Source organism: Calliphora vicina, chromosome X, assembly GCF_958450345.1.
Source record: "Calliphora vicina chromosome X, idCalVici1.1, whole genome shotgun sequence".
NCBI lineage: Eukaryota > Metazoa > Arthropoda > Insecta > Diptera > Calliphoridae > Calliphora > Calliphora vicina.
The window spans coordinates 2,379,658-2,405,411 of NC_088785.1; the positions used below are offsets into that span (position 1 = coordinate 2,379,658).

General features: G+C 30.0%; 1 protein-coding gene across 1 annotated transcript in view; it reads right to left on the minus strand.

Annotated features, from left to right (window-relative positions):
* The window catches only part of LOC135962756 (BOS complex subunit NCLN), a 44,540-nt gene that overhangs the window by 17,732 nt on the left and 1,054 nt on the right, over window positions 1-25,754 (minus strand). Inside the window, exon 2 of the mRNA XM_065514637.1 lies at window positions 22,970-23,048. Within this exon, the coding sequence (XP_065370709.1) occupies window positions 22,970-23,048 (79 nt within the window). The remainder of the gene's footprint in view (window positions 1-22,969; window positions 23,049-25,754) is intronic.

Consider the following 25,754-nt stretch of genomic DNA (forward strand, 5'->3'; position numbering starts at 1 on the left):
AGTTTACACGGTTTTACACAAACAAAAATGACTATTGTTCTTGTATTGTTGTAATTGTTGTAGTTACGCTGCCACCTTGTTAATACATCTTGATTTAAAGCCACTAACACTTCATATTCATCCAGAGAATTGAAGATGACCAAAATCAACATTTTGACTCATATTCCCTCCTAAAAAGTTTAAAAAATAATTGTTAATCATCAACATCAAAAGCACAATTTGGAACATAACTGCCAACACAGTTATGTTCCGAATAGCTTTTTTCGCCCTATTGCAATGTTTGCAAAATATTCTCCAGTTTACAGAAGACTTATTACGTTTATATGCTAAAAAAGCCAAATCCCTTAGAGATTTAGCTAATACAACTCTGTTAGACATCATCCAACAATCATCATTATATTTTATTCTTTTCCCATCTTTAGGAACAAAACATAATAGAGATTGTAATAAGGTGCCAATAGTTGAGCATATTATGTCGACATCACTAGAACCATAAATATCGCCCGAGTCAAAGTCAGACAAGAAGCTCATTATCCCACCCCAGTATGTACCATTATAATCCAGGTATTCAATATACTCATTTACATGGATAATATTAAACTTGAAACATGCAAAAATTGCAGCGTGACGGGACAAAGCAGGATATTGATCTTAAAAAAGCAAAGCAGAGGAATCACTAATTAACATAAAGTCAACTAAGACGTACTATGGTGTGCAACATCGAAGTGTGTGGGTTTACAATTATGAATAATACTCAAGCACATACTAGTACATAAGGAACGAAAAATAGTTGACTTAGAGCTGTCAAATAGATGGAATACATAGAGACAAGTTGAAAAGAAGACTCAAAAGTATCTATATCTCCATAAGGCAGATAAACAACACCAAATAGAATCTTCAAACTACCGAAGTATATTTCCAAAAATAATGACTCACAAGACCCAACTACAGACGTTTTAAATACAATTCTAAATTTTATGTGGTTCGAAATAAAAATACCAACACCGCCACCCCTCGAACCATGGCGATCATTACGACAAAATGTATAGCCCTGGACATGGACAGAGCGATAAGAAATGTGAGGTTTAAGCCATGTTTCAGAAATAGCAAAAACATCCAATAGAGATCCATTTAAAAGAAATTTGAATTCATCAAACTTAGAAGAGTTAGCTGAAGGTCTAATGCTTTGACAATTTAAATGCGCTACTTTCAAATCATTGAGTACTGCTATTAATCAACGGACCAATGTTATTATCAGAAAACATCAAAGTAATTGAAAAACATTAAGTGTGGAAAACGAATAGAATATGAAAAATAAAGATAATAACTATCTAATATATTAAACATTTTTCAAATGTATTAACATTAACTAACTAACAGCCAATCTTAAGTAAATATGAGATCAAAATAAAAAATATATAATACTGAATAATAAAAAGTAAGTAAATATATAATACATATGTAAAAATCATAGATCAAAAGGAGAGAGAAAAAAATCATTAAGTGGTTGCTACATTGCCAATAGAAAATACATAAAATATCCTTTGATATATATGATATGATTTTAAAAGCTGGACATTTTATTCGAAACAAATTTACTTTAGTATTAAAAAATTAAAAGATTTTCTAATTTTCACCCCGGAAAGGAAAAATTCCGGAAAATTAGGAACCCTAGTTGTAGGTCTAGCAGAGTGTATTACAAACCCAGTTTTAAATGTTTCAATACACCCTCAAATTTCCGAATAAGGCAAAAGTACATTTTTTTGGACCCGCAAATTTATTAAGTCTTAACTCAGTCATTATTTCTAACTATATGTACTTTCACTATTCTATTAATATAAATATGAGGAGCCGCAGAACAAAAGGTACTTTTTCGCACATTTAAAATGTTTGGGAAATTGAGTTTTATTAATTTCGCCCCCTTAAAAAACTGCATGAACCTGGAAATGATAACAAGTTTCTTACTTATCAATAGATACATCTAACTGCCATAAGTAACCACATTAAATGTTAAGAATGTTTGATATAAAACCATTTTAATATCGGAAAAAGAACCTTTTGTTAAAAAATAAAGAAAAAAAAGTACGTTTTATTAAAAACAAAATTAAAAATTATGGTTTTTATGCGTTTTTTTAAACGATAATATTTTAAATAAATGTTTTTAATCCTGATTTAATATATAAACAAATTACACATTGAAATTAAATAATTTTTTTTTTTCGTTTTATACTAGTGTTAAGCACAAATTTTGTAGAACCCATTTACTTAGTAAAAAAATTTGAAAAATTTTGCTGACTTGATTATTTCTAGAAGATTTCAACCCAAATATTATAAAAATACCAAAAAAACAATTTTTGAAAAGATGCGAAAAAGTAGCTTTTGTTCTGCGGCTTGGCTTCTCATATGTAGAGATATTTCGAATAATATCGAATTTTTAACTTTTTTTTTAAACTTTTTCAACTATTGCGAGTGTTTTTTTATATCTTCTTTTTAAATAACAATAATCCTTCTGAGTAAAACAAACTTTAAAATCGGTTAAAAATTGACAAAGTTATAGTAACTAACTTAAGAATCTTATTAGTCTTCTAGCTTTAGAACCTATTATAAGATAAAAAAGTAAATTGTGCCCAAATTTCGTCAAACCGGGCTGTAGGAAATGTGAAAACACCTTGCCACTAGGGTCCGGGAAATCCAGGGAATTCCCGACAATAATTTTACGGGAATTCCCGGGATTTGGAGAAGGACAAACACTAAATTGGAAAAGAACAATGTAGTAAACACTGTCAAATATGGTGGAGGAGGAGTCATGTTGTGGGGTTGTATGGCTGCATCTGGTGAAGGAAACATAGTTTTCATCGACGGTTCAATGGACAAAACAGTGTACCTTAATATTTTAAAAGAAAACTTACTACAATGCGCTCTAAAGTTAACGATTGGAAACATTTCTATTTTCAACAGTACAATGACCCCAAACACACAGCCCATGATGTCCGAATATGGATCATATGGATCATGTTCCATACATTCTCCCGACTCCTCCGCAATCACCTGACATGAATCCCATAGAACATCTGTGGGATAAATTGGGCGGACGTGTAGGAAAGCACCATATTATTAGTAAGACTCAACTTAAAGAAGTCCTGTCACAAGAATGGCAAAATATTGGAGCTGACGTCACCAAAAATTTGTCGATTCAATGCCAAGGCGATTAAAAAAAGTCATTAAAAATATAGGCTACTCCACAAAATATTAAACTATTAAAAAAAACTATTTTCCTATTAAAAATTAGAAACTTTTTAAATAATACAGTTATTCTATTTATAAAACATAATACAGCAAGTCAATCGAAAACTTTGGATAAGTTTCTTTTTACATGTTTTCTTTTGGCTTACTATATTATGTTTTATAAATAGACTGTTGAATTTGCAACAAATTCTTTAAAAACAAAATAACGGTACAACGTGGTATGAACGTACAATTTTTTCAATAAGAAATATTTTTTCATTTGTACTAACACACACATACATACATATGTAGTTGCGCATATCGTTTAGAAACAGGTTTTTTAAGACGCAAACAACAAAATTTGCACTTGTAAACAAATAATACAAGCATTTTGTTCTTAGTTTAAGAATTCTCGTGCTTGATGTTTGTGTCTATAATATAGAGTCTATATTATAGGCACACAACCACCTATATATGTATTTACATGTGCACAATTTCCTGTTAGCGTCGTTGTGTGTGTTAGTATAAATAACTGCGTTTTGTCCATGAACTGATGGTATTTTTGTACCACAAATGAAAAATATGTTTCTTATTGCAAAAATACAAGTCACTTAGAAAAAATATAAAAATAACTATACGATATTAATGATCTTTAATATCGAATAGTTTATGAATTTATAAATAATTTTCATATTATATCATTTGTTTGTACATTTTTAGCTTCTCAGGTAACATACAACAGCTTGCAATGGTGAAAACATTAAGGAAGCAATACCTCCTCTTGGTCTTCGAATCGAATTTAGGAAGAAGCTTTTAAGTGGGCAAAATTCAGGTAAGAATTTAATAATACAGATTTTTGCAAATATAACTTAACAAATCTTAATCTTATTCTATAGTTTGGCGTCGATGACGACACAATTTCTGTTGAATCCAAAGTTGACAACTGGATAATTGAAGAAGATGAATACAGTGGCGAACGAGTTTTAAGCAAGGTAATAATTGTTAAATTGTATTAAATTTAAATTAAAAAAAAAAAAACAAAATAAAATTTATTAAAAATAAAAAATAATGTGTTTTTCTTAAATCAATCTTAGTTTGGCTTACATCAAGTACGAATTCGGGTTTAAAACAATCCTATTTTTGGATTATATCAAGTACGAATTCGTGCTTAAATCTAGTTCAGAATTCTTGAAACAAGCTCATTTTGCGATTAATTCAATCTCGGACATTCTTAAATCAATCCGATTTTTGGATTATATCAAGTACGAATTCGTGCTTAAATCTACATAGTTCAGAATTCTTGAAACAAGCTCATTTTGGGATTAATTCAATCTCGGACATTGTTAAATCAATCCGATTTTTGGATTATATCAAGTATGAATTCGTGCTTAAAACAAGTTTAGAATTCTTGAATCAAGCTCATTTTAAGATTAATTCAATCTCGGCCGTACTTAGGGAGAGCTAAAATTAAGATCTTTGGGCTTGATGAATCCGTACTTGAATCAAGTATTATGTATTTATCATATGTATTTACACCACAAAGTATACAGAGGCGTCACGAGACAGAAAATAATATAGTTCTATATTTGTTTCATTTTTAGTAACTGCCCTTTTCATTTTGTTTTAGTCTTATTTTTCTGCCGCAATAATTAAATTTCTTTGCGATTTAGTTGGATGCAATCAATTATTTTTGTAATATTTCACTTTTAATTGCCATTTTTTTGCAAATGTAAAAAACAACCAAGAATTTTGTTTCATTTAAATTTACACGTAAACAATACACACATTTTTATAATTTTCCATTTTCAAAAATTTTGTGCCAAAAATTACGAAAAAATTGTCTTACAAATGTATTTGTTTGTTTTGTTCACATTTCTTTGTCTACCAAATTCGTGTTGTATATAGCGTTTTGCTTTAACACACCACTGATATTCTGTGATTTACACTATGAAAGCTCAGTGAAAACTAACCAAATAAACAAAACATGTCTTGCACAATTGTATATTGAAAAAAAAATAACAAAAAAAGTCAAGGCGAATTTATATACCAGGTGGTGTCGATTCTACAACAAGTACAACATTTACAAGAACCACTTGTAATTTGATTTTGTTTATGTGGTTTAAGCTGTCAAAGTTTCCATGTTGTTTTTGTTATTTTTACGTTTGATGTAGAATTCGCCACAACAAACACAAGACAATTTGACAGCTCAAACATCTAAACAAGTAAAGTAGACAATAATCAGCTGTGTTATCGACACCACCTGGTATATAAATTCACCTTGAACAAAAATAAAAGTAAACCAAACGCACTCAAATACATACAAATTATGCATGCGTGTGTTTGATTTGTAATTCTCATTTCATCTCATTCCACATCAGGGCACTAGAGATGATCGATATTTTCATACCTGTGATTTAATCACTGTGATTTAAAAATCACTGGTAACAACAGTTACTGAATATTGCAAGTAACAGGTACATTTAAGTCGTTCTTTTATATTTTTCAACATACTGTTAAATGTTGTTCTTTTATATTTTTCAACATTCACTGGTAACGTGTTAGAAAAATCACTGGAACAACTGTAATAACAGGTACTTTTAATATCGTTCTTTCACATTTTTCAACATACTGTTAAATGTCGTTATTTTATATCTTTCAACGTTTTTAAAAAATCGCTGGTAACAAAACAAGAAAGTAACAGGTACGTTTAATGTCGTTCTTTTACGTATTTCAACAAACTGTTAAATGTCGTTCCTTTATATATTTCAACATTCACTGGTAACAACAGCCTATTTTTAGGCGCATAATTTTATTTATCTCCAACACAGTGTATAAAATAAAATGTTAAGTACCATATCAGTAAATTCTCTTAAAATTGTGTTGCATTTGTTTAATTCTGTTATTTTCCTATTTTTTAAAAAAAAAGTTTTTAAATCAGCAAATATTAATTTTTGGTTAACATACGAGCAGATTTAAGAATGCAAATAATACATAATATATTATTCTTAACATAATTGTTATTTTGCTTAAAATAGACAAAACGTGATCACGGTCACTGTTTAAAAGAACAGTGATTTATAAATCACGTTCACTGAGAACGACGTTCTTCAAAAATCACGGGATCGCTCATCTCTACAGGGCACACTTAGAAAGGTGACTGCGATGAAACAGCTTTAAACCCTTCACTTTCGTGAGAAGGGTATATATAAGTTTGTCATTCCGCTTGTAATTTCCACAATATAATTTTCCGACCCTATAAAGTATATATATTCTGGATCCTTATAGATAGCGGGGTCGATTAAGCCATGTCCGTCTGTCTGTCTGTTGAAATCAATTTTCTGAAGGCCCCAGATATCTCCGGGATCCAAATCTTCAACAATTCTGGAGATATGAGCAAAAATACGAGACAACCTCTGAAAATTTCATCAAAAAACACAATGTATTACATTTGTTTTTTTTTTGTGTTTTGTTTCTTTTGGCGTTGTTGTTGTTTTTTATACAACTAAACGTATGTTTGGTTGTGTGTTGGTTTTTTTGCTTTGCGTATGTGGTTTTGTTTTGACAAAAAAGCAACAAAACGAATTTTTATATGTGCATGCTTTGCATATTTTGTTTTTCTTTTGTTAGCATTTTATAATGCGTTCTCAAAAGAGCAACTCTCTCACGCAAAGTAAATTAATAAAGTAGACTCAGTAGAACAGCTGACTATTTTTTTTACTTTGGTCTGAACTGTCAATTCACTTGTGGTTGTTGTGGCGAAAAATACAACAAGCCCAAAAGCAAAAACAACAACAGGCAACTTTGACAGCTCAGACCTTAAACCAAAAACAAAATTGCTTGTGGTTTTTGTAAATGTTGTATTTGTTGTAGTACTGTCGCTACTTTATTAATTTACTTTGCTCTCACGCGTACACAGAACCAGTGTTGCCATATATTTTTTGAAGAAAACTTTTTATTTCTAAAAAAAACTTTTTTTTCAACAAAAAAACTTTTTTAAGTACATACTATAATTACAAAACCCAATTAGTACATCTATGTAATCAAACTGAGATAATTTATGTGAATTTAGTGCTGAAGACACTTTCAATATATTCAAATCAATCTCCCCATTTAGTGAATGAATTTGAGGACTATCATTTTGAAATTATCGGTTCAACTTATTGATATCAATTTTCCAAAAAAAACTTTTTTTTTTTAAATAAAACTTTTTGCGTCTCAAAAACCTTGAAAAAAAGGGAAAACTTTACATATGGTAACACTGCACAGAACACATATTGTACAAAAACAACAACCACGTTGTTTGAGCACGTTGCGTTTGCGCTTATTTCATTTTTGTTGTTGTTTGTTGCTATTGTCAACAAATAATTGAGCAACGTAACCACTCCCATCAAGGCGGATCTAAAGAAGGTGACGCGAGAACTAAAACATGTACAAAAACAACAGGTACTTTGTTTTTGTTAAAAGATAATTGAACTGTCAAAGTTGCTTCTTGTCGTTTTTGCTTTTGGGTTTGTTGTATTTTTCGCCACAACAACCACAAGTGAATTGACAGTTCACTTGTCTAAACAATTTGCCTTGACTCCCATATTGTTATTCTATTTTGTTTAGCCGTTTTTAACCATGAAAGTAAATAACAAGGCGTATTTAACAAGGTGACAGCAGTGGCGAATTGAAATAAATACAGGCAAATTCACTTATTTTTTATATATAGAGTTTGACATACGGGCGTACGGGCGAATATTTTTTATATATGTAGTTTGACATTTGTGCGTACTATTTCTATAATCAGCTGTGCTGCCGATGGCACCTTATTAAATGCACCTTGGTAAATAACAAACATTTCAGAAAAAGCTTTTTGTTCGATTGTTGTGTTTAATTCTTTTAATACCTTTAAAGTTTAAACATAAGTGGCAAGGCTATATACATACATACATATATGTAAGTTTGTCATTCCGTTTGCAATTTCTATAAAATTTTATGAAATTTCAACAGATTATGTAAACGATTCTATATTGGATTTGCTGTTACGGTTCCATATGTGTTCTCCTATTTTAAGATTTTCTTTTCTTTAAATCTTATATACAGGGATGGAAAATTATATTTTTGTTCCGTTAAAATTTTAATATTTTCATATTACAGTAGCTTTATGTTGTAAATAGTCGTCTGTTATCACAAAATTGTCTATACAAAGTGCTGTTGAATACGAGATTTTCTATAGAAAATGCTGTTATAATAGAAAAGATTTTTAAAGAAAATGCTGTTTTTCATACGATTTTCTATAGAAAATACTGTTATACACAACATGTCCAAAAAATATAGACAAGATTTTCTACAGAAAAATATTTTATTTCCTATAGAAAAATGTTACACTCAAGATTTTCAACAGAAAATATAGTTATACCTACTTAAGATTTTCTACAGAAAATATTGTTATACACAAGATTTTCTACAGAAAATATTGTTATACACAAGATTTTCTACAGAAAATATGGTTATACTCAAGATTTTCTACAGAAAATATGGTTATACTCAAGATTTTCCACAGAAAATATTGTTATACTCAAGATTTTCTACAGAAAATATTGTTATACACAAGATGTCCTATTCTACAGAAAATATAGTTATAGACAAGATTTTCTATAGAAAATTATTTTATTTCCTAGAGAAAAATGTTACACTCAAGATTTTCAATAGAAAATATAGTTATACACAAGATTTTCTATAGAAAATATTGTTATACACAACATGTCCTATTCCACAGAAAATATAGTTATAGACAAGATTTTCTAAAGAAAATTATTATACCCTTCACCATGAGTGGCAAGGGTATATATAAGTTTGTCATTCCGTTAGTATTTTCTACATTTTTCATTTGCGACCCCACAAAGTATATAGTATATTCTGGATCGTTATAGATAGCGGAGTCGATATAGCCATGTCCGTCTGTGGGTTGAAATTAGGCTTGCCAGATTTGAAATTTTCAAAAAAACATACATCGAAGTTAAAAAAGCAGTACAATTGAGTAAAAAGAAGTACAATTGTTTATTTTCAAAATTTATTTAATTCAATAAAAAAAACTAACAAAAAATAGTTCACAACAGTAACAATGAAGAACATAAAAAAAGAGATCATAACTACATATTTCTATTTAATATAAAAAAATGAACTTAAAATTTAATTTAAATCAGTTTTTGAGATTTTAAATCTATTGAATTTATATATATTTCAGACTAGACTAAAAACAATGTATATTATGATAGTATTATTGGTTTCTTAATTTAACTGAATAAAAACTCAAAAACAAATTTTCATTGTTTAATACTTCAAAATTAATTTAAAAAGTATAATTTTAATGGTATACTTTGATATAAGTACATACATACATATATACATTTTAATTTTTGAAAATTATTGACATTAAAATTTACTGATACATTTAAATAAATTATAAATATTTTTGACTTTTTTGTATTTGTTGTACAATTTCATTTTTACTTTTTTCGGTTTTTAAAAAATTGAAAAACTCAGTACAACTGTATTCAAAAATTGTTTTTATTATTAACTCGCTTTCCAAATTTTCTATTAAAAGTTTATTTCGTTCCTTCCTCCAAAAATTAGACATTAAACTAAAAATTCGTTCACTGGCTGCATTAGAATGAGGAATTGAAAAGGCGAATCAACAAACCTTTTCAAAATTAGGAAATGATACACTATTTAAGAATTCTTTCCATTTTTCTTCTGCAGATTTTTCTTTTTCAATGTTTTCAGCAAATGTTTTTAATGATATATGTAAATTCGTCAAAAAGTTGATCTAAATCAATATTTTTGATTGAAAATAATGTAATTATTTCCACAAATTCATGAAAAGAAATGTTTCAATTAAGATAGAAAATTTAAAGTTTTTCAAACTTATTATTTTCTAAATTGAAACGACCTTTTATATAAGCACTTATATTCAATAAAAACTCTGCTGATCGTTTTTTAAAAAGACAAATCTCTTGCTGATTATTGCAACTGCTACATATACGTTCCGCTAAAAACCCATAGAAAACCCCAATTTTCATCCTGCTGTTGTTCAAATTTGTCGTTTAAGTGACATGTTTACCTCTATAAAATTATGGTGATAGTACAAAAAAGGTAGAAAAAAAAGTACAAAAAGAAGTACAGATACTAAAAAGAAGTACATTTGCGTACTTCTTTATGGGTTATGCAGTTAAAAGTATAAAAACTAAAACTAAAAACAGTACGTCTGGCAAGCCTAGTTGAAATCGACTTTCCGAAGAAATCGGTCCACAAATGGCTGAGATATATTTTTGACCTATATCTGTATTACTAAGTCACTAATATAGACAATATGGATATCTAACGATAGATATTTCAAAGACCTTTGCAACGACGTATATAAGACCATATTAAGTTGGACCTACAATGGGTCAAAATCGAAAAAATATTTTTTAACCCGAATTGGTTTTTTCACTAATGCAGAGTTAATCATCTCAAACGTGATTAAGCTCTAATCACTTCAAAATCGAGATGATTATCCATACATTTAAATGATTTGTTAATCACTTCAAATTGACATGATTAAATCTTAATCATTTCATTAATCACGTAGAATCAACAGATGTACTACCGATAAATAAATTTTTCATAAACAACTATAAATAATCCATCAATTCTCACAATTCCTTCATTAATAAGTATAAATAATCTGCTGATAACTTTATTAAAGTATATCTTTCCATTTCGAATGCTTTAAAGAAATATAAATTTGTTTGTTTTTTTATTTGTCAACTTAATCACTTTGCTGTCAACTTAAAAATATAAAAATATTAAAAATTTGTATTTTAAAGTATAATTTGGTGAAGGGTATTTAAGATTCGGTACAGCCGAATATAGCTCTGTTACTTGTTTTTTATTTGTTTAGTTTTTTTTTTGTACTGTGTTCTCTATTATAATGAGTAAATCAATTACCAAACGTTTGTTAAACGTTTTTTATCATAATGTTTCAATATTGTTCCTACACTTTTCTTTTCTAGTTGCGTACGTTTATATTAATGTACAGTTTGCGCTCATGAGCAAAAGCAATACAAAACATAATAGGACAATCATTCTCATTGTATGTGTTTGGTTTTTGTTTTACTCACTGAAAAGAACAAAACAAAACGATAGCAAACGTTTCGATTTGTTTATTTCCGAACTCTGATTTAAACAAAATACTACTCTGACGAACATATAACATTATTTCTATGAAATAATATCGGTATTCACAATGTAGATTTCTTTCTCTAGCAAAGTAGAAAAAGAGCAGAAACCAAAAACAAAATACATTATAACTATTTTTTTACTTCTTTACACTCTTGCTTTTTAAACTATATGGGATAATTTTAAATTTGATATTTTTTTTGTTATTAATTCTTCATTTACATAACCGAGCCCTTAAGGTTTTGGAAGTGAATTTAATTTTATTTAAAAATACAATACTGTTACGAAGTTGTACATGAATTAAAATATAAAGATTTTAACGGATGATTTAAAAGTAGCATAATGCTTTCAAATAACAGTGCTGTAATAGCAATCTGTAACATATCTGTGGGCATTATTAACATTGAATAAAAGCTTTCAGTTGACCATTGATCGACAGTTGGCAACGACCATTGATCGTAGTGGCAGAGGTTGCAGTCGTTAGTGAGTTTATCAGAGACGCTTTTCGAAAAAAACATCAACTGAGTGCCATAAAGAGTGCTGTGTTTTTCAAGTGAATTCGTGTACATTATAAAGTGTGTCAGTATTTCTGAGAATTTATAAACGTGTATAAAAAACATTGAGTGACTATTTAATTCTGTGGTTGTTGTATATTTTAAATAAATAAAGAGTTGTTAAAATTTTTAAACTACTAAACGGCTTTTATTTGCAATCAAAAGTATCCGGTTTATTTAAAGGAAATAAACCAACGTTTTGAAAAGGTTAAAACGTAACAATACAAATATAATAAAAAGTATAACAGAAAAATAAAAAGAAAGAAGCTAAAGATTACATTACAAATGCAATTAACATAACAATTTAAAGATTGTTAACATAACAATTTAAAAGATTTTGTGACACTTAATTGCTCTTTTACTCTATTACCAGTAAATGAAATTTTTCACTCCCGTTTCACGGTAAATAAAATTATCCGGAAAACCCCAAACCCTACTTGCAGCACAGTCAGCGAATTAATTCTCTGAAAACTTTTTGTTTTATTTACAATTGGTTGAACCACCTTCATATCTCGGATGTTTAGAAAATGTACTATAACATTGTAAATTTCTAACCGATTTAAATAAAGTAAACTTTGTTTTATTCAGAAGGATTATATTTGTTTAAAATGAATATCTAAAAAAAACACTCGTAATAGTTGAAAAAATTTAAAAAAAAGTTTAAAATTGTGATATTATTTGAAATATCTCTACATGTTTATATTAATAGAATATTGAAAGTACATATAGTTGGAAAGACCTCGTGTGTCGTTTAAAAATTTAAAACCGGTTAAATAATGGCTGTTTAAATTTGCGGGTCCAAAAATATATACTTTTGCCTTTATCTCGTAAATTTGAGGGTGTATTGGAATTTTTTGTACTTTAATGTAATTAATGAAAGACCCAATTGTGATCAGTATTTTTAAGTTTAAGTCAAATGACGGCAGAGTAAGAGTTTGGAAAAGGCCAAACACTGAATTGGAAAAGAACAATGTAGTAAACACTACCAAACATGGCGGAGGAGGGGTCATGTTGTGCGGTTGTATGGCTGCATCTGATGTAGGAAACTTAGTTTTCATCGACAGTTCAATGAACCAAACTGTGTACCTTAATATTTTAAAAGAAAAACTACTACACTGCGCTCTAAAGTTAAAGCTTGGGAACATTTCTATTTTCAACAGTACAATGACCACAAACATACATTCCATGACGTCCGAATATGGATAGTGCATCATGTTCCCCACATTCTCCAGACTCCTGCTGTAAATTATGTGATAAACCGATGATAAAATATAGGTCAAAATAAAAAAAATACTGGCCATATTTCTAGATTTTAAACGAGCTTTCGAGACGATTGACAGAGATTTAATGATTCAGAAATTATACATGTATGGTGTACGAGACATAGAACTAAAATGGTTTAAATCTTACTTAACGATTAGGAAACAGATTACGAAAGTTAATAATGTAAAATCAAATGTATTAATTAATGACTTCGGTGTCCCTAAGGGATCAATTTTGGGAGGACTACTATTTATAATATATATTAACGATATGCCTAATATAATAAATAAATGTGAAATTGTGATGTATGCAGATGATACTCTTATATTTATCGAAGCAGATAATAGTAAAAACTGTCGTGAAAATTTAGAACATGATATAAATAACATTAATATATGGTTAAAAATTAATAAATTAAAACTAAATGAAAATATAACCAAACTTATGGACAACTAATGAAATATTTAAAATTAATAATCAAATAATAGAAAATGTAAATCACATAAAATACCTCGGTTTAATAGACAAAAATTTAAACTTTAAGGAACATTTAGAATATTTGTGTAAAAAGATTGGAAAAAAGTTGGTTTTTTTAAAAGAATTAGAAATAAAATATCAATAATGACATCAATAAATATATATAACTAGCTAAAACCCGGTGTGCTTCGCTACTCGTACCGTAAAGATTTACAATATATTTACCCCCATTTTCTCAATCTCTGGTTATTTTTTATCGTGACGATAAACTGACAGTTCTCATACAAAAAAAAATGTTAATTGGAGGTTTATCGTTACGAAAAACGATAACCAGATATTGAGAAAATGGGGGTTAGTCTATCTGAAATTAGTTTCTGTTCATGTGAAAAACATGGATTTTCTAGATTTAGTCCGCAAATTTTGCAAAGACTGACCTTGAGCTTTATCAAAGCAAATAGGAAACTGCAATCGAATAAAATCAAATGGCCTTTCCGAAGTTATAATTCGGTCGCAAACAATCATACAAACAAACACACATTGACTTTTATATATATATTGTTACGAAATTGTACTTGAATTCAAATATAACGATTTTAAATTCTGATTTAAAAGTAGCATAATGCTTTCAAATAACAGTGCTGTAATAGCAAACTGTAACATATCTGTGGGCATTATTAAATAAAAGCTTTCAGTTGACCATTGATCGTAAGTTGGCAACGCTGTTTGAATTCGAATATTCAGTTAAAGAACATTGTAGAAAGTACACCACAGATGGCGTATGATCTAGAATATTCGAACTTTGGCAGTTAACTAAGCAAATAGGAAACTGCAATCGAATAAAATTAAATGGCCTTTCCGAAGTTATAATTCGGTCGCAAACAATCATACAAACACACATTGACTTTTATATATATATTGTTACGAAATTGTACTTGAATTCAAATATAACGATTTTAAGGGCTGATTTAAAAGTAGCATAATGCTTTCAAATAACAGTGCTGTAATAGCAAACTGTAACATATCTGTGGGCATTATTAAATAAAAGCTTTCAGTTGACCATTAATCGTAAGTTGGCAACGCTGTTTGAATTCGAATATTCAGTTAAAGAACATTGTAGAAAGTACACCACAGATGGCGTATGATCTAGAACCATGGTAGGCGTTCATATTGTTGAGGTTACGATGATTTTCGTCAAACAACTCGAATGTGAACAAAAGAGCGTAATAGAGCGTAAAAATACACACAATTCATTCAGTTTCTTGATGTTGTTGTGGATATTTTATTTTTTACCCAAAAGAGCACACAAATTAAATGCCTCTTTTTGCGTACCACTGATCTAGAATGTTCGAACTTTGACAGTTAAAGAGCAATCTAGAGTACAGATGGCAGTGTTATAAATAGTGGCAGAGGTTGCAGTCGTGAGTGAGTTTATCAGAGACGCTTTTCGAATAAACATCAACTGAGTGCCTTAAAGTGTGTTGTGTTTTTTTCAAGTAAATTCGTGTACATTTTAAATTGTGTCTGTATTTCTGAGAATTTATAAACGTGTATAAAAAAACATTGAGTGGCTATTTAATTATGTGGTTGTTGTACATTTTGAATAAATAAAGAGTTGTTACAATTTTTAAACTACTAAACGGCTTTTATTTGCAATCAAAAGTATCCGGTGTATTTAAAGGAAATAAACTAACGTTTTGAAAATGTTAAAACGTAACAATATATAATAAGGGTTTGAAATGTATACAAATTTTAACATTTACTTAATATTGTTGGTAGTCCGCGCACTTCTGTACAAAAAATTAATATTGATAGCTGCTATAGCTTTCCCTATATATAATTTGTCATTATATCTATGGAAGGTGCCACGCCCACTTTTGCTAGTTTGCCCATTTTTGGCCTAAATATGTAATTCATACAAAGTTTCATTGCTTTACATATCAAAATTATACACATAGATATGATTTTTAGTATTTAGTTTGTATGGGATGTGCCACGCCCACTATTGATAGTCCGCCCATTCTTGTCCTAACTATTAATATTGATGATAGAATAACCGTGCAAAATTTATGGACTCTATCTCTTATTTAGTATCCCATATAATATATAGTAATTATCATCATATGGGAGGTGCCACGCCCTCTGTGGCTTCTACTCCCATTTTGGCCTTAAATATTTATACAAACGGTGGTATAGTTCATGCAAAATTTGAGGACTAAGCTATTATAGTTTCCAAAATATTTGATATTTAATATTAACTTTGTATGGGAGGTACCACGCCCACTTGAAAATTCAAAACAAAAAGTATCCTATTGTTCCTTCCAGATATAGAAAAACATACAGTCAAAATTTCAAGGAAATCTGTTTAGCCGTTTAGCCGTTTATAGACTTCAAACCAATAAATATACATATATACATATAAACACACATTCACTTTTATATATGGGGCATTTCATGTCAAGTGAACCAACTTTTGAAATCGATGTCTTCCGATCGGGATGAAATTTGCACCAAGGTTAGCTCTATTGGATAGTAACTCAGACACAATTTTTCAACAACATCGGTCGAGAACTCTCTGAGTTATAGGGGGTAAAATTTTGACAATTTGGTCAAACAGGGGTTTTTTCTTATCCATGTAACTTATTACCTATTGTTCTTAGCAAAATGTGTCCCAAATAGTATAGATAGCTATTTCTTCGATCTTTCGAAAAAAAATATTTAAAAAAAAAAATAAAAAAATTTTAATATTTTTTTTCCGAAATCAAAAACTTTTTTGACTTTTTTTTAAAATACGTCCTTTTTTTTTTTTTTTTTTTTTTCTTAAAATAAAGTTTAGATATTTTCCTTGAACACCTACTTGGTCGCTTAGTGGGATGCGAGTGGGATATCTATCAAAATAAATATTTTGTAACTCAAAACATAACTTTGTTGACTTTTTTTTTTCAAAATGGACCCTTTTTTAATCTTTTTTTTTAGGTCAAACAAAAGCTTAGATATTATCCTTGAAGACCCTTTTGGTCGCTTAGTGGGATGCGAGTGGGATATCTATCAAAATAAATATTTTTTAACTCAAGACTTAAAATTTTTGACTTTTTTTTTTGCAAATACGATTTTTTTTCCAAATGGGCCCTTTTTTTAAATTTTTTTTGTAGTCAAAAGAAAGCTTAGGTCCATTCCTTTAAGATATTTTTAGTCCCTTAGTGGGATGCGAGTGGGATATCTATCAAAATAAATATTTTGTAACGCAAGACATACAATTTTTTAATTTTTTTTTGCAAAATCAAAATTTTTTTCCAATATGGGCCCTTTTTTAATTTTTTTTTTGCTCAAAAGAAAGCCTAGGTCCATTCCTTTAAGATATTTTTAGTCCCTTAGTGGGATGCGAGTGGGATATCTATCAAAATAAATATTTTGTAACAATTTTTTAATTTTTTTTTGCAAAATCGAAATTGTTTTCCAATATGGGACTTTTTTTTAAAAAATTTTTTTTGCTCAAAAGAAAGCTTAGGTCTTTTCCTTTAAGACCTATTTTGTCACTTAGGAAGATGTGAGTAGGATATCTATTAAAATAAAAATGTTGTAACTCAAGACATTCAATTATTGACTTTTTTTTTGCAAATTCGAATTTTTTTTCAAAATGGGCCCTTTTTTAAAAATTTTTTTTTAGTCAAAAGAAAGCTTAGGTCCATTCCTTTAAGATATTTTAGGTCCCTTAGTGGGATACGAGTGGGATATCTATCAAAATAAATATTTTGTAACTCAAGATATAAAATTTTTGATTTTTTGGCAAAATCAAAAACTTTTTTGACTTTTTTTTAAAATGGGCCCTTTTTGTAATTTTTTTTTTGCTATAAAGAAAGCTTAGGCCTATTCCTTTAAGATGGTTTTGATCGCTTAGTGGGATGCGAGTGTGATATATATCAAAATAAATGTTTTGTAACTCAAGACATACAATTTTTGTGTTAAAACATTTATTTTGATAGATATCCCACTCGCATCCCACTAAGGGACTAAAAATATCTTAAAGGAATGGACCTAGGCTTTCTTTTGAGCAAAAAAAAAATTAAAAAAGGGCCCATATTGGAAAAAAATTTTGATTTTGCAAAAAAAAATTAAAAAATTGTATGTCTTGCGTTACAAAATATTTATTTTGATAGATATCCCACTCGCATCCCACTAAGGGACTAAAAATATCTTAAAGGAATGGACCTAAGCTTTCTTTTGACTACAAAAAAAATTTTAAAAAAAGGGCCCATTTGGAAAAAAAATCGTATTTGCAAAAAAAAAAGTAAAAAATTGTAAGTCTTGAGTTAAAAAATATTTATTTTGATAGATATCCCACTCGCATCCCACTAAGCGACCAAAAGGGTCTTCAAGGATAATATCTAAGCTTTTGTTTGACCTAAAAAAAAAGATTAAAAAAGGGTCCATTTTGAAAAAAAAAAGTCAACAAAGTTTTTGATTTTGCAAAAAAAGTCAAAAATTTTATGTTTTGAGTTACAAAATATTTATTTTGATAGATATCCCACTCGCATCCCACTAAGCGACCAAGTAGGTGTTCAAGGAAAATATCTAAACTTTATTTTAAGAAAAAAAAAAAAAAAAAAAAAAAAGAGAACAAATTTAAAAAAAAAAAAAAAAAGTTTTTGATTTCGGAAAAAAAATATTAAAAATTTTTTATTTTTTTTTTTAAATATTTTTTTTCGAAAGATCGAAGAAATAGCTATCTATACTATTTGGGACACATTTTGCTAAGAACAATAGGTAATAAGTTACATGGATAAGAAAAAACCCCTGTTTGACCAAATTGTCAAAATTTTACCCCCTATAACTCAGAGAGTTCTCGACCGATGTTGTTGAAAAATTGAATTGAAGACATCGATTTCAAAAGTTGGTTCACTTGACATGAAATGCCCCATATATAAAAGTGAATGTGTGTTTATATTTCAAATGTATACATAAACATTTTAACATTTTCTTAATATTTTTGGTAGTCCGCGCATTTCTGTACTAAATATTAATATTGATAGGTGCTATAGCTTTCCCTATATATAATTTGTCATCATATCTATGGGAGTTGCCACGCCCACTATTGTTAATTAGACCATTTTTGGCCTAAATAATTATTTCATACAAAGATTCAATGCTTTTCACATCACAATTATACAAATAGATATGAATTTTAGTATTTGGTTTGTATGTATGGGAGGTGCCACGCCCTCTGTGACAACTACTCCCATTTTTGCTTCAAATATTTATACAAAGGGTGGAATTGCTCATGCAAACTTTGATGACTATAGCTATTATAGTTTCCAAAATATTTGATATTTAATATTAACTTTGTATGGGAGGTACCACGCCCACTTGAAAATTCAAAACAAAAAGTATCCTATTGTTCCTTCCAGATATAGAAAAACATACAGTCAAAATTTCAAGGAAATCTGTTTAGCCGTTTAGCCGTCTATAGACTTCAAACCAATAAATATACATATATACATATAAACACACATTCACTTTTATATATGTATATCCTTATCTATATACATATATAAAAGTGAATGTGTGTTTATATTTCAAATGTATACATAAACATTTTAACATTTTCTTAATATTTTTGGTAGTCCGCGCATTTCTGTACTAAATATTAATATTGATAGGTGCTATAGCTTTCCCTATATATAATTTGTCATCATATCTATGGGAGTTGCCACGCCCACTATTGTTAATTAGACCATTTTTGGCCTAAATAATTATTTCATACAAAGATTCAATGCTTTTCACATCACAATTATACAAATAGATATGAATTTTAGTATTTGGTTTGTATGTATGGGAGGTGCCACGCCCTCTGTGGCAACTACTCCCATTTTTGCTTCAAATATTTATACAAAGGGTGGAATTGCTCATGCAAACTTTGATGACTATAGCTATTATAGTTTCCAAAATATTTGATATTTAATATTAACTTTGTATGGGAGGTACCACGCCCACTTGAAAATTCAAAACAAAAAGTATCCTATTGTTCCTTCCAGATATAGAAAAACATACACTCAAAATTTCAAGCAAATCTGGTTAGCCGTTTAGCCGTCTATTGACGTCAAACCAACAAATATACATATAAACACACATTCACTTTTATATATATAGATACAATAATAAAACCTCATTTTGAGTTTGGATCGTCAATTTTATATACATGTTGCTGAAAATCTCAAATAGAAAGACTTCAAAAACTACAAAATGAAGCCATGGTATCGATATTGAAATGTAAGATTTATACTCCAATACGTATAATGTTGGGTACTTTAAAATGGTTAAATGTAAAACAAAGAATGGAATTAAACACACACTAGTATTTATATAAAATGAAGAATGGAGATTTTCCTGAATATCTATGCGAACAAATCAAATATATCGGAGATGTACAACCGTACGGACTAAGAAATGTTAATGATTTCAGACTACAAAGGGTATATACAACAAGAATGAAGTTTTCTCTTTTTTACAAAGGACTTAAATTATTCAACACGCTTCCCAATGCAATAAAATTTGAAAAAAAAACTATAATTTATTTTAAAAAAAAATGTGTAAATTTTGTTAAAATTAATAATAACTAAAAAAATTAAAATATTTGATAAATGTTAAATTATATTCTCAGGTATTATTGTTTTACTATGTAATATTGTTATTTTGGCCATTATTATGGCTTTATATTACTGAATTGTGATAATAAATAAATAAAAAAAAAATAAATGTAATTTTTTTTAAATGAATATATTTAAAAGTATTATAAATACTAATAAATATATAAAAAAAATCACCTGACATGAATCCCATGTGGGATAAATTGGGCGGACGTGTAGGAAAGCACCATATTATTAGTAAGACTCAACTTAAAGAAGTCCTGTTACAAGAATCGCAAAATATTGGAGCTGACGTCACCAAAAAATTGGTCGATTCAATGCCAATTAAAAGAAGTCATTTAAATGGTAGGCTATTCCACAAAATATTAAACTATTTAAAAAAACTATTTTCCTATCAAAAATTAGTGAATATTTATTCCCCTTAAAATCGAACTTCGAAACATTAGATAATTATTTTTCTGAAATGTGCCACCTTATGTTTAGTTTTTCCATATATTTCCATAAGTTATAGTAAATAAAATTACATAAAATTATAGTAAATAAATATTTTTGATGAAACCCGTAGGAATGTTGTGGCCTTCGTTTAGAAAATATGGACGATTAAAGATAAATCTATAAGTTGTGTGAATATTTAAGTCCGGCACTGTATAAGATTTGAACCACGTTGACAGCCCTTGGCCGAATGAACACGTTCTTTTTGCCGACTATGTATTTATTGAGCATCACGAGAGAGACAAGGCTAATAGACCTGTCGGGATAGCATGGACCATCCATCTGACAATGGTTTTTAACCTGTCAGTGAGAAGCTTAACAATATTCGACGTCTTTAAAATGGGTCGAGTGATCCCATTGCTAAAACCTGGTAATCTCGAGAGCGAGGGAAAATCGTACAGTCCGATTTCCCTCCTGCCACAACTAACCCGTCAACTACCAGCAGCTCGTCACCAGCATGGATTCCGTAAGATGCACAGTACCACCATAGCATTATAAACCATAATCACAGGTCGAAAGCGACTGTCAGTCACGCCACACTCCTCCAAGACATCCTGCAGTCCACAATACCCAACAACAGGAAGATATGGATAGTGAACAATCTGAGTGGCATGTAATCGTTCATTCGTTTAGAGACAAATGCTCAAAACCCCGTATAGTTAAACATAAAGTCCCTCAGGGCGGGGTCCTGTCGCCGCTCCTGTTTAACTTCTATCTATCTAAACTCCCAGTGCCCCCACAGGGCGTGGAGGGATATCACATATGCGGACGCCTACACTATATTGGCAACATGTCACAACGTTGATAAGCTTTGCGGTATGGTAAATGGTTATCTAAATGAAATCCACAATTTCGTCAATGCACGTAACCTGCAGTTATCACCAACGAAGTCATAGGCAACACTCTTCACCACCTGGACGAAGGAGGTAAAACTCATCGTAGTCATCATGGTCAACGGCGTACAAAAACCGACAGTGAACCACCCGAAAATCTTGGGTGATAGCCTTTTTACCTCCTCACCACACGGCACTGCAATCACGCATACTGCGAAATAGGAACAAGGTCCTCAAAGCACTAGCCGGCAGTACTTGGGGTATGGACAAAGAAACCTTGCTAGTTACCTATAAGACTGTCAAAGCTGTCAAAACGCAGCCTTAAGGACCGTCTCAGGCCTTGGAATTACCTCCGAACACCACCTTCACGAGAAAACAAAGGTTCTACCGGTCAAGGAACACAACGTCATCGGATGAGTCATCCAAACTTCAACATCACACAGTTGGAGTCTCCCCCGAGGCTTGCCAGATAGGACCTACGGTAATACGAGAGCATACAGAGGTATGTGCAGGATACATTTGATCGCCGCACGTATATGACAGATTTGAACGACAATCACAGAGACGCCATCAATTTCGCGGTTACAGGATACCGTACGAATATCGTACTTGGAGGACGCCCACCACCGATAACAGACGCCGAGAAGATTCTGCTGAGTAACAGACTTAATAACTTTTGGTGCCGCATAGACCGTGCCGTCCCCAATTTATGCCCAGCATGAGTTTAGAGTTCTCACTACTTCACTACGTCCTATGGATTTATGGACTCATCCTGTTGAAGTAGCACAATTTCTTGGACTTGAACAACATGCAGAACACCCAGATTGAATATTGTAAAATTTTTTATTATTCCATTTACCTATGAAGGCCCCAATTGAGCAGTGACCGGTTACAATGCCCCGGTACCCAACACAATCTTATTGAGTAGTGTACCAATAACTCCTCGAGAGCTCTAATATAGTCTTCCACTAAGCTGGAGTGTATTAAATGACATTTCAAAGCCAGACCCCCAGTGACGTGTGCCTTTATCAACTCTGTTGCTTTCCAGATCGCGAAGATCTCTGGCTGGAAGATACTGCACTCGTTAGTCTATATCAACTTTTGATATCCTTGTCGAACAGATAAACCCCGGCCCCTGTACCAGAGTCCATTTTCCATACGCCAGTGAAATATCGGTTCACAATTCGAATTGATGATGTAGCGTATAATATAATTTGAATTGATATAATATAAATCACAGGTATGGCTTTTTTAACTCAAATGACAGAAAAATACTTACTTTGCGACAACACAATGCCTGCCCGTACTCCAAGTGTATAAAGATTTGGCTTCCAAAGATAAAGCAGATGAACGACATCCTATAAGTAAAAATAAATAATCACGTCATAATTCACTTGTGTTAATTAGGTCAATGTAGATTTACCTCGCAAAATTATCAATGAGATGATTAAAAAATTCTGAAATTTGTTTAACAAAATTTTTAAAAATTTGAAGATGGAGTTTTGAAACTGCCGTTATAAAAATTTTATTTTTTTGGTCATACCTGCGAATAGGTTAACGGTATCCTACGAAGACAAAAACTCATATACAAGTAAATATGGATATATTTCAAGTAAAAATCAGCTTTTATTTTAATATTTATCAAAATATGTTAATTTTGTTCCTACATTTCTTGTTCTAGTTGCCTGAGACACGGTAATGGCCTGGCGAATTTTTAATCACCCCTATCGCGAATCAACATTTCACATGAAATATTTTCCCTTTTCCTTTTTTCGTTCATCAACTTTGTTCACGTGAAAAAAATTCCCCTTGTTGTGAAATTTTTAGATGGAATTTTGTAAACAATAAACAGCTGTTACGAACAAAATCAACTATTGTGAATGTAAAGTTCATCATGATATTCCCGATAGCAATTTTCCCTTCGAGGGAAATAAATATTTCATGGGAACAAAATTTCACATGTTATTGCCGATAGGGGTGAATAACTTTAAAATTTTTTGACCAAGATATGTTTTTTATTTCTCATTAGAACGACAATTACGTACACATTTCTATTCTTTTAAATTAAATTGCAAAAGTAATTTTTTAATGGCAAAATTTTTACAAAGACTGAAAAAAATGCAATTTTTCGCTTTGTAAATGCATCTCAAAACTTCAGAGGGCTTGCGGCACGTCTTAACCCCAACCGATTTACCTAAAATTTTGTTTACTAATGTTGTGTCATTAGGGTGTCTCTTATTTTTCGATATCGTTTGTCGTTTTAATAAGATATAAAATACAAAAATTGTTTAAAAAATGTTAAAGTTATTAAAAAAATCGCCACGCCATTTACGTGTCTCAGGCCACTAGAACAAGAAATGTAGGAACAAAATTAACATATTTTGAGAAATATTAAAACAAAAGCTTAGTTTTACTTAAAATATATCCATATTTACTTGTATATGAGTTTCTGTGTTCTTAGGATACCGTTAACCTATTCGCAGGTATGACCAAAAAAAATAATTTTATTAACGGCAGTTTCAAAACTCAATTTTCAAATTTTTAAAAATTTTGTTAACCAAATTTTAGAATTTTTTGATCATCACTTGTGGATTTATTGACAACATAATAGGGAATAAAAATGTGGAAAAAGTATGAAAATATCTCCCATAGTTTTACCGTACCTGCGATTTAAATTTTGTGATTTTCGAGAAAAACTAATTTTTTGGCCATATTTTGGCGAATGAGTAGAATTTTCTTACTGTTATGATTTTTAAATAAATAATTCTAAATATAGTCTGAAAGTTTTACTAAAATCGGAAAACGTTAACCCTTAAATCGTGAAGGTCAAAGGTCATTTTTTTCAATATTTGAAATTTCTAATGGAAAGATACCGGCGTAGATATGGCGTACTATTATAGTGCATTTACACCTACGCCATAAACATGTTATAAGTTGTTTATGGTGATAAACTAGTTTTAGAAACTTGTTTATCCATACAAAACAAAAACAGGTTTGTAACTAGCTTTTGAGATAAACTAGTTACAAACAACAAGTTTTTGCAAATGCAACTCTGTTTTTCACCATTTTTCTGGCAACGCTGGTAACATTTGATATTTGCTCAAAAATAAAAAAACAGTTTTCTTTAAAAAAAAAGAAAAAGTTTAAAAAAATTATTTAAAAGTGTTTTTTATATAATATTGACAACGAAAATAAAAGGTATGTTTATATGTACATATATAGCTACGTGCAGCAACGTTTTTTCGTAACAACGTTCATATTTTTATTAAATTTTTTTAAATTGAAGTCATTTGTTTTATGACTTGTCAAAAATAAACCACTTAACTGACCAAAATGCTGATCTAAACGGTATGGTTTATGAAAGTAGCTTATGATCATAAACTAGTTCGAAAATTACAAGTGTAAATGCACTATTATATATTTTTGGGCAGATGTTGATGAAACTTAAGAAAAATATAACATGATGTCTAGTATTTCCTCAAAACTAAATCGCAAGTCGGCACGAAGGTTAGATGTGTAGGGTTAAAAAAAGTTTTTTTCCAGAAATAAGTTTTATTTTAAATACAGTCACACCGATAATAGTACGTACCCCCTCTAAAATTGGAGTTTAAGAATAACCCTGGGTTTCTGATCGATATTTTTGCTTGCTTTTGCAAGGCATGGACACACTGTCAAAAACTAACTACAAAATGTCCGGTTAACTTTCCGGTTATTGTACTTTTACAGTTAAAACTTAATCTGACAGCACGGATAATTATACCTACGATACCACGTAGAGATCGGTATTTTTTAAAAATTAGTAGATTTAAAGAAAAATAATATACGGAAAGTGTTAAAAGCTTAATTTGTAAGCTTCTTCTTGAAGACAACAGTAATTTATTTTTATTTATTTATTTTAGGAAAAAAAATTACTATTTTGTTAAAATGGATAAGAAAACAAAGGATATTTGTATCGAAATGCGTGAACATATTTTAAAATTGAGAAAAGGTGGGAAATTCCTCAAGTTCAATTGCTAAAATTGTAAGACGTGCCAAGTATACAGTGCAGACTGTAAAATAAATTT